Source organism: Bubalus kerabau, chromosome 8 (assembly GCF_029407905.1).
Source record: "Bubalus kerabau isolate K-KA32 ecotype Philippines breed swamp buffalo chromosome 8, PCC_UOA_SB_1v2, whole genome shotgun sequence".
In the NCBI taxonomy this organism is placed as follows: domain Eukaryota; kingdom Metazoa; phylum Chordata; class Mammalia; order Artiodactyla; family Bovidae; genus Bubalus; species Bubalus kerabau.
The window spans coordinates 102,179,126-102,189,503 of NC_073631.1; the positions used below are offsets into that span (position 1 = coordinate 102,179,126).

The window sequence follows — 10,378 nt, forward strand, 5'->3', positions numbered from 1 at the left end:
AGCACTTGTAACACTTCCCCAGCAAGTATGTTACAACATTAAGAAGAACAAAAGCAATGCTTCCATCTTGAGTCAAGATGGCAAGGAAGCTTTCCAGTGTATTACAGGCTGGAAAGTACTCCAAAATGAAAATTCAAATAGGTGTTAACATATAAATAAGAAAAACTATCTTTATAATGATAGGGTAATTTATACCAAGAGAGCTATAGACCTAAACGTGACCTAGCAGATCCTACTTAGAGCTTCTCTTTAAACTGTATCTAAGATAATCGGCTGAGCCACAAGGGAATCCCCATACAAAAGAAGGGGAAACATCAACAAAAAACAATAGCACACTAAAAGCTGATGAGTGCAGCTATCCACCAAACACCTAAATAAGTAGGTAAAGTAAACCTGTGTCCAGCTACAAAGGCATATGACTTAAGTAAATGTTCACCAGGACACATCCAGTAATTCAAAGTTTTATTTTGTTTTAAGAGCAAACTTGATAAAAATCTTCACTACTGGATTCATGTAACATTCCAACAGTCCAAATTATATTGTCCCAATCTATCGTAATCTACCTGTCTCCTACAGTTCAAGAGAGGTATCTTTATCCTGCTTTATCATCTGACCTTCTCTCCTCTCACTCCAGAGAAGGATCTAAATTAATTTTCAGTGGCCTGACTAGACTTACCAGGCAATCGTCCAAGTGGAACAGAAAACAAGTTCCAGTAGTTTGGCCTCACCTGAGGCAAAAAAAAAGCCACCCAGAAGACAGGCCCAAGTAACAGAGAAATTACAGAATGAAAGATGGGGAGGAGGACTCCCTTTTCCCCATCCTGCTGAGATCCATGGAAACAGCCCCAGGGGCAGCATTCTTCCTGCTGATGTCACGGGAGCTATAGGATAATTTGATACTAAGAAGAGTTACAAATACAGAAGTCTGTGGACGCTTTGCTTTCTTTACATTACCGTCAATTAGAGGTTATCTCTGTAATAACATAACTCCCCCTCGCAGTCGCAAGGTGACTGAGAGGGTGTGGAAGGAGTGAAACTGTAACTGGAGGGGAGGATGGGGGGACACTGCAGTGGGGGAGCCTGCTGAGGAGGCGCCTGAGGGGGTTCCTATAACAGAGAGCCCAGAAGAGCTTGGGAACTGTGGGTTTACAGCTACTTGTAAAATTTTGCCCCCAGATTCAGAGTGAAAGCACAGAGAATGTATCACTGTAGACTTTACGTCTATAATGTAGTAAACTTTTCAGTGCTAACAACAACAGTTACAGGGGCCGATCACAGTGGGAAAAATGCTGATGTAACTGAGGCTTACAATTGTTGTTTCGTCACTACATCATATCCAACTCTTTTCCCGCCCGATAGACTGTAGTCCGCCAGGCTCCCCTGTCCAAGGGGTTTTCCAGGCAAAAGTACTGGACCGGGTTGTCATTTCCTTCTCCAGGGGATCTTCCTGACCCAGACTTATTAAAAAAAAAAAAATGTCATTTTCTATTGAGTTAAAAGCAATATATCATTAAAATCAGAGGAAGTGATCATATAACTAACAGCATTTGGTATTGGTAAGAGAGCATCCTGAATTGTAAACTCGAATTTGGCCATCAACCATATAGGGGAGTTAAAAAATTAGAATGTCCCCACCAAAAGAAGGGAACCAGGATGGTGAGGAGTCTAGAAATCACGCCACATGGGTAAATAGTTGGGCAGAAAGGAAGGAATGACCATAGTGTTTAGCATGGAAAAGACAGAAAGAAGCCTTATTCTATGCAGCTTGAAGGCAAAGCTACGATCTGTGAGTGAAAATCACAGAGGCTTCAACTAACAACTTTCAAACAGGCCAAACCCCCCCACACACACCCGCCAAACACAAGCAGTGAGCTCCCCAGCACAGGAGGCAATCAATCAAATTAAAGGTCATCTGGCCCACCCTCCAGCCAATAGGATTATGGTCCAGATGACCTTTAAACTTCCTCCAACTCTAAATTCTATGATATTCTTGAATCTCAGATATACTAGTTATTTTTGGAGCTGAAAGATCACTGCTGAGTCAACTATATCATTAAAAAAAACAAGTGAGCCAACCACTGGATTTTTTAGATTGAGAACATTTATCGTCTATATCCAGGACATGGAAAGAGTGCTACCTTTGCTCTGTTAACATGCCAGAAGCTTTGTTTGAATAAATTTTAAAGGTAAAGTAAGGAACGTTTGCTGCAAATTACACATTCTTACCTTTGTCTCCTGAATAGGAAGACATTTCCAATCCCATTTCACAAACATTTCCAAATCCCATTTCACCCTCAGTTTAGTGCCTGAACATGTAAAGATATGGCCACAGGCCAAAGCACAAAGACCCCATCTCCATGCTTTCTTTCAAGTTAATGAAACTGAATTTCATCATTTCATGTACATTTCAAGGGATGTAGCACTCCATACATCATCTATTACAGGCTAAAACCTTCCCAACTACAACAACTACAACGTATTGTGAGCTCATAATCTGCCAGGTACTGCATATACCGAGGGCTCTCATTTCAACTCAAATACCTCTCCCCATAGGGAGTAAATGCTCTTATCATTCCCATGCCAAGTAGGCGGGGAGATGTGAGCAAAGATGCTAAACAAGGTACAGTTGCCTGAGTCCGAAGCCCATGCTTTTTCTTCCCCCACGTCCTGTTCAGCATCTGCACTGAGGAACAGTATGAAATCCACATGCTGTGCTAAAGGCCCTGGCGTCCCAGTGGCAGCGTGGACAGACCCCTGTCTCCCCAGGCAGCCCCATGCTGCTGTGTCACCTGCAACTGTTCTCAGCCCAAGGGCAGCAGGAGAGGGAGGCAGAGATGATGACAACCTACTGTATCTGCAAGTAATAAAAATCTTGAGAGGGAAACAGTCCCTACCCAAGCAATAAAGCATAACTCTGGATCTGTGAAAGCGTCACTCTGGCCAGCATTTCTGAAAGCAATGAATTCTGACCATCTCCGCTCAGAAAACTAGTCAGTTTTGGACATATGCTGGCATAAAAGAAATTCTCTTGCAAGCTTTTATGAAAGAAAAAAAAATCCTTTGTAGCATCAGAAAATAAGAACTTGTAGTAAAAGAAATACCACACTGATCTACAACTTTACTCTTTATCTACATACTACTTCCTATCACCAAAAATTTTTAAAGTCCAGAATCGCTTGAATTCACGCTTGAATAACCAAATTTTAGCCATAAGCACACGTGAGTTAGAGGAAATGATGAGAAAGGGGAAGGGACCCTTCAGAGCACACTTCCTCCTGTCACCATCCGCCCTCCCACCTGCAGGTCCAAAGGGAGGGTGGGCAAGTCTCCACGTGGGTGATGCGTAGGGTGTCGGAGGCCTCCTGGCGAGAGTTAGAAAGGCAGGCCCTGCACCTACCTGGCTGCCGAAGGACTCCTTCTTGGCCGAGCTCTGAGTCTGAGAGGGGCCCTGGGCAGGCGACAACCTTGAGGGGCTCTTCTTACTCTGAGGCAGCAGCGAGGACAGGAAGCCCACGCGCGGCGACTGGGAGAGGGAGGCGTTCCTCTGGCTGCACACCATGGCTCTGGACAAGCAGACACAGCACAAGGTCACGGCCCTGGACGGGACCTGGGAGACCCCGGGGCACGCACCGTGTGGGCTATGGATGCTGCTAGTAACCACAGCCACGGCCAGGTCTGCACATCTGGGCTTTAAGGCGGCCCAATGCTTGGTGGTGTTCTTTCACAAAGGGAGCTCGCAGCTACCTGGCACAACGGGGAAGGCTGTGGCTCTGAGGGCCGTGGTACAGCTCAGAGCAGAGCTGTCTACTGCCCACTGGCCACATGTGGTGTTGACCACCTGAGATGTGGTCAGTCCAAATGGAGAAGTGCTGCAGGCATAAAATCCACACTGGAATTCCGGATTTAGCATGAAAAAGAGCTGTTAAATAGCTCATGAATACTTTATATTCATTACACGTTGAAATGATACTTTGAAAAGAGCTGGGCTATATAAAACTGAAAGTGTTAAGTCGCTCAGTAGTGTCAGACTCTGCTGACACGAGTGCCAGACTCTGCTGACACGAGTGTCAGACCTCACAGACTGTAGCCTGCCAGGCTCCTCTGTCCACGGAATTCTCCAAGCAAGAATACTGGAGTGGGTTGCCTTTCCCTTCTCCAGGGGAACTTCCTGACCCAGGGATCAAACCTGGATTCTCCTACCTTGTAGACAGATTCTTTACCATCTGAGGCACCAGGGAAACCTGGGCTAAATAATAAATATCATTAAAATTTACCTTTTTTAAGATAGCTGCTGCTGCTGCTGCTGCTAAGTCGCTTCAGTCGTGTCCTACTCTGTGCGACCCCATAGACGGCAGCCCACCAGGCTCCCCCGTCCCTAGCTACTGAAAGTTTTTAAGTTTGATTTTTGGCTTGCACTTTACTTCCATCAGCAGGCACTAGCTCAGAAACCAGAGCAGTTTCATCTGCTGCAGGACTGGGCCACAGGAAGGTCTGGAATCTGACTACTTGGGTTTGCATCCTGACTCACCCATCACTGATCCTGGGACCGGTGGTGCCTGCGGCCTCTTTCACTGCTATTATCATCATCATCTGGGTCTTTGGCTTTCAATGGCTGTTTTTTAAGGCTGCTCAAATACCTCTCTCCCAACCTGCCTACCACTCCGAACCCTGAGACGAGAGCATACTTCTATGGAGAAATGCGTGGGCAATCTTGACACCCACGAGGCGCTCCTTTCAGAGCACAGAAACTTCCCAGGGCTTCACGACAACGGCTGCGTGTATTAAACCAGGCTGCACACACCTGGATGTGCAAGCTCATGGCACAGCCCGTAGTTCCCCTGCCTCTGGTCAGGCCCAGAGACACAGAAAACTCAGACTAGAACAGTGGGCGCCCAGGAGGTTCCTGGCAATTTGGAGGCATCACCAGGAGGAAGGGAGAATGCTGGGGACAGAGCGAGGAGGGGCACGGCACACACTCACAGTTCTGAGTCCCCCAGGCGGTCCATGTTGGAGACATAAGGAGGCAATTTGTGCTGGACTAAGGCCTCTTCCTCCTCTGGCTGTTGCTCCTCTTTCTTCAGTCGGTGGATTTCGGCTTGCAGTGCAAACAGCTACATAGAGGTGGGGGTGAGTGAGATGGGGATCTCAGCTAGCCTTCCCTCCCCTGGGGAAGATCAGACACATCACGTCCAAAACCCAACCACATTGACTCAAAGGCCACTCGCCCTCAGCCTCGGGGAGCCCATCTTATTCTCTGCAGGCAGGAAAGATAGGTGAGGCTGGTGTGACTTGATGACAAGGAGGTGAGAAAACTAAAGACCATTAGATAATACGGAACCTACTTCTTTTTTCTTTTTATCATTTGACTTGCTTCCCTTTTACCATTTGACTTGCTTCTTCCTGAATTCACTGAGAAAACTAGCTCCACCCACTCCTGCTTTCCTCTTGGGCATCTACAAAACCAGACTTTGGAACTCAGGTGGAAAAAAAATTTTTTTTTTAATGAAGGTCAGCATTTTTTACTTTTTGCCTGAAGATAATTATACACACAGGCCCAAACCTAAGAACGTTAAACCCCCAAAACCGAAACAGCTTATAAGCTTCCTTTTTCTAAAAAATCCTCCCTTTTCTGATGGTGCATCAATTTCAAGGGTAGAGAAACGCTCAGGCAAATGGAAAGGCAAATGTGAGTTTCCCCAGGAGCCGTTCTTTTACCAAAGTAGAAAAACCTGAGAACAATTAAATCATATCTGGGCTATAAACAAGACAGATGTGGGGATGAGTGGAACAGGCCTGGGAATGGGAAGCAGAGATATACAAGCAGGTTAGCTGCAAAGAGACATCCATGCATCGAGTCGTTTTCCTCTTAAAAGTTCACGACTGTTACTACATTGCTCATGCTATGACTTAAAACAGCAACCCTGCCTCTGGTTTTCAGAGGTTTGTCACAGCTCCCAACACTGCCTTTCTGGTGACTCAGTGCCACCTGAGACCAGCGCTGTCCTCTACTGACTCACCCTCCACCGCCACTGCCTAATGTCACACATGAAAAGCAGAAGTGCTTCCCAAGGAGCAAGTGACATTCAGAACAAACCTTCTGGCGCAGAACTTCATTCTCTTCTTGAACCTGGTTGGTCCTCTGGCACTCCGCATCAAAGTTCAGGATTACAGGAACCGGTGTACCGAGTTAAAGAATAAGCCTGCCTTTTAATCAACTTGACTGTGGTGGTCATGACACAATGCATACATACACCAAATCCTCAAGTTTTATACCTTATATACATATATATACACAATGTTTCATTGTCAATTATATTCCAACAAAGCTGGGGAAAAATGCCAATTAAAATATATATTCTATCACAAACTCTGCAATAACACAATTCAATAAACATGTTTTAAAAGAAAAAGAATAAGCCCGCCTGCAAAACGATTAAAAGCCATTCCAAACACTCTAGACACGGCAGCAACACCCTTGAATGTGACACACCCTTGAATGTGCTGTGGGCTTCTCACAGCTTTATGAACAGTCTCTCCCTTGACCCTGGGTCTGGCCTGACTTCATTCAGACAGACTCACGGACACCTGACAACCTGCCTGGCTAGCCCACAGAGGACATACATCCAGACCTGATGCTTTCTCCCAAATGCCAGCAGTAAAGAGTTTATCTTGAGGGCTTCACACTCAGTCTAAGCTTTAGCAACATTCAGCGAAAAGCCAGCCCAGTGGCCAGTGGATCTGTGGGCACATGGCCAGCTGCTCTACCAGCTGTGTGGAAGGACTGGCTGCTCGCCTTTCCCCTCCTCAGGGTGAGCCTCTCCCTGGCCAAGGTTCAGGCTGAGAAGCAAGCTTTCTGCAGACTAGGAGCCACGTAGGAGGATCCGCATATGCGGTCACAGTGTCAGTCTTTCCCAACCACCTCATACAGCTTCAGTCCAGAAGAGCACTATGCCGGCAGGGCCTCAGTCGGGCAGCGAGCTTCCCTGGAGGGCCCACGGGGTCAAGCCCTGACCACCTCTGGGCTGGGCCCCCTGCGAGTTTTGTCTGAAAGCCCTCAGGATGAAGAGTGGCAGCAGGGGGAGAAAAAGGGCCAACGTGGGTAATTCACACTCACCCCAGCACAAAAGGAGATACTCCCTTCCTACCTCCACCAGAAGATGGTCTTCCCAGAGACCAAAAGGCAATGATGGGTGGGCCTCCACAACGCCCAGCTTATCAGTGACTCACCAGGCAGCCCCATTCGAACCAGACCCCCTTCTCCTCCTGGGGAGTTCCTGCCAGAGAGCACAAGTGAGCGAGGGATGTCCCCGGCTTTCCACAACAAAAGGGGACATAAGGTAGGCTTGGAAATTATTTATGTCCTCTCTCACTCCTAAATCTCTCCACATATTCTTAAAGCTGCCCTGTCCTCTGACAAGTTGAGGGACCCTGAGGTCACTGTGAAGACAGTGACCCAGACACTAACACAGAAAGGATGTTCCAGCCCTAGAAGTGTTTTCACCCCCTACCTAACCCCAACAAAGCCCAGTGAAATCCTGCGGGGGGGGGCGGTGGGGGCATGGAGCATGCGCAGAGAGGGTGCTCTGGAGGCCGGCCGGTTTCGCTGTGCTTGCTGGGAGAGGCCCCGCCCTACTTGAGGGCTCCTATCCCCCTACTGCGAGGACAGTCTCCCCACCCACCCATGTCAACTATTCAGCAGCAGAACTAAGAATTACAACTCCCACCCTCCCAGATCAAAATAACCACAGTCTGCCCAGCCCCCTCACGTGACAACACGATGATCTTTAGGCGTTTGGTAGAAGAAATGGCTGCATTAAGGGCAGCAGCCGCTGATCTCGTGGTCGGTGGGCCTCAGGCTGGGCTGCCAGCCCCCCGGCCACTGAGAGGATATGCATGCACTGAAACAGGACACTCAGGAAGTTGTGCAGGGACACGATGAAGGTGTCGGCCCACTGGCGCGAAAAGTAGGTGGCGAAGGTGGGGTTGGTGTCTGGGGATGGCAGGAAGGGCAGGACAAACCAATCCTTCCACTCAGCCTGGTTCTGGAGCTCCGAGGCCTGCTTTGCAAAGAACTCCTGAGCCTTGTCACTTCTGTTTGTCTGCCAAGACATGGAGGAGGTGGCAAAGAAAGGAGAGAGACAGAAGAAGGCCAGAGGTGAGACTCTTCATCACCACATCACAGAGAGCCTTTGAATACTGGCCTCCTGAGCAAGTCACCAAATGTGATCTATGAACTCTTCATAAAAGAAATCATCACTCTTTTCTCAAGTTCCTTGTAACTTCAAAGAAGCTTGTTTAAAGCTCTAGTGCTAAATGCCACTCTAAAAATTAATTCCTAGTTGATTTTCAAATAATCTAAGTGATTTACTATCCCCCACCCCACAAGTCAGTTATAACCTTTTTACTCAAACTTTAACCCAGCTTCTTATATTCTTCAAAACACTACCCAGGCTAATGTGCTTAAGACAAGAGGAGAAATAGGAATGAGGAAGATAAGTCAGATGATCTACAGATGAGAAGGGGAAAAAAAAAATTGGAAAACAGTCAAAAATAATTTTCACTGTGCCTGTTCCACCCTTTCTGAGTAACAGAGAAGAGCTGTCCCTAGGCATTAAAAGAAAATCTATTTCTGGATTCAAGAATTTTCTCCACCAAGAGATCCCTGAACCAGAAACACCTGGATTGTGTAGACGAGATAAAAGCGGAACAGGCTGGTTTTCAGCTTGTTGATGGTGGGTCTGTACAGGTCCTCCAAGCGGCTAAAGAGCCGCCGCTCCAGGTAGTTCCAGTAATCCCGAAGAGCAGCCAGGTCATACACCTGCATTAATTGCTGCAGCTGGTCCACAATCTTGTCCACCTGGAGAAAGATGTGATGGAAAAGGGAATTCTCTGTTCACGCCACAGAGTTAATACTTTTTTACTCTTGCTGCAGCTTCTGGATGCTTCCATTTTTTTTTCTTTAAGTTAGCAATCTATAAAACTTTCAAAACACTGTAACATACTAGGTTTCAAGTTTTTTTTATTAATATTAGATATGCGTTTCTACCCTTTGGCAAGCATGGAAATTTCAGGTGTAAAAGCACTCAGGTCCAGGAACCAGACAGAGTCCAGGGCCTGGACCTGGCTCTAATTTATTCAACCACCTTGGTAATGTCACTTCAACTCTCTGGTCTTAGTGACCTAAGATTTCAGGAAGCAAAAAAGAGGGAGTGAGACAACCTCCATGCTCCTCCTCCATTCCAGGATTCCAAGGCTTATGTTAGATATACTGTTTCCTTCAAGTCCTCTAAGCACCACTAAAGCCCTGGCAGCTGCTGAGAGTGTCAGCCAAAAGGGGTCCCCTCCTTGTGAGGAGCACTCATATCGGAGGACACAAGATGGAACAGGTTTTGAATACTGATACCATTCTAAACCACCTCTCCCCCCTCCTCCTCCATTTACAGATCAGGACACTGAGGCTCAGAGAGCTGAAATGATTTGCTTTAGCCACCACCAAATAGCCACTAACTTTGGCAAGACAAGAACCCAGGTCTCCTAACTCCCCTCCGGTGTTCTGCTGCTAGGTCACTGCCTCCCTCAACTCACCTGCCAACGCCAAGTGAAGCCAGCAGACATACACACAAATCACACACATAAAACTTCCAAGAACTCAACAGAAAATCATGTCTGAGCAAAGTTATGTTTTCAAATGTACAACAAGGTCTTCCTCAGAGGTGAAGCAAAACTGCCAATGGGTCACTGACAAAGCCATTTCAAATACCTAGCTCAACACGGGCTGCAGACCCCTTTGCTCCCAATGCCACTGGAAGCCGACTTTAGGATATTTCTGTTCCCCAAACCCAAACGTCTACCCAACCATAGCTCCTCAAACCTCATCCCCATCCAGCCAATGACTGGCCGGCACCTGCTGGGAGACTGGGGTGAAGAACAGAGCCCTGGACCAGGAGTCAGGGCACCTGGGCTCCGGCCTCGACGATGCTCCTGACTCGCTGGCAACTTCAGACAAGTCACGTCCCCTCTCAGGGCCTCAGTTCCTCATCTGTCAAGCGAGTACCGGACGCACTGATGGCAATGATCCCCCTGGCGCGGTGACAGCGCCGCTCCCGCCCCGGAGGGCAGTGCTGGGGGACAGCCAGCTCCTGGCTCCCTCGGGGCCGCCTCTGCCCGCGCCGCGCTCGCCGGCCCCTCACCCGGAAGCCCTTCTCCTTATCCGCCTTGATCTCGGCGTCCAGCTGCCGCAGAGTGTGCGTGAAGCCGCGGAAGAGCAGGTACTCTCGGACCATCTCGTCAGTGCGTTCCACGGCCTCCGCCATCTCTGCGCCAGCGCCGCGAGGGGCTGCGCCGGGTGAGGGACGAAGGGGCGGGGCTAAGTCCGCGC

The 10,378-nt window shown here is 48.1% G+C and overlaps 1 protein-coding gene across 2 annotated transcripts in view; it reads right to left on the bottom strand.

The window, feature by feature from the left end:
* Positions 1-10,378, bottom strand: part of WDR91 (WD repeat domain 91) — a 25,648-nt gene extending 15,270 nt beyond the window's left edge. Inside the window, exons 1-6 of one of the 2 annotated variants that reach the window (XM_055590984.1) lie at positions 10,191-10,378; positions 8,678-8,857; positions 7,892-8,099; positions 6,095-6,177; positions 4,981-5,111; positions 3,398-3,563 (exon numbers count right to left, since the gene is read on the bottom strand). In XM_055590984.1, the coding sequence (XP_055446959.1) occupies positions 3,398-3,563; positions 4,981-5,111; positions 6,095-6,177; positions 7,892-8,099; positions 8,678-8,857; positions 10,191-10,313 (891 nt within the window). In that variant the 5' untranslated portion in view covers positions 10,314-10,378. The remainder of the gene's footprint in view (positions 1-3,397; positions 3,564-4,980; positions 5,112-6,094; positions 6,178-7,891; positions 8,100-8,677; positions 8,858-10,190) is intronic. The other variant, XM_055590985.1, reaches the window with a different exon arrangement.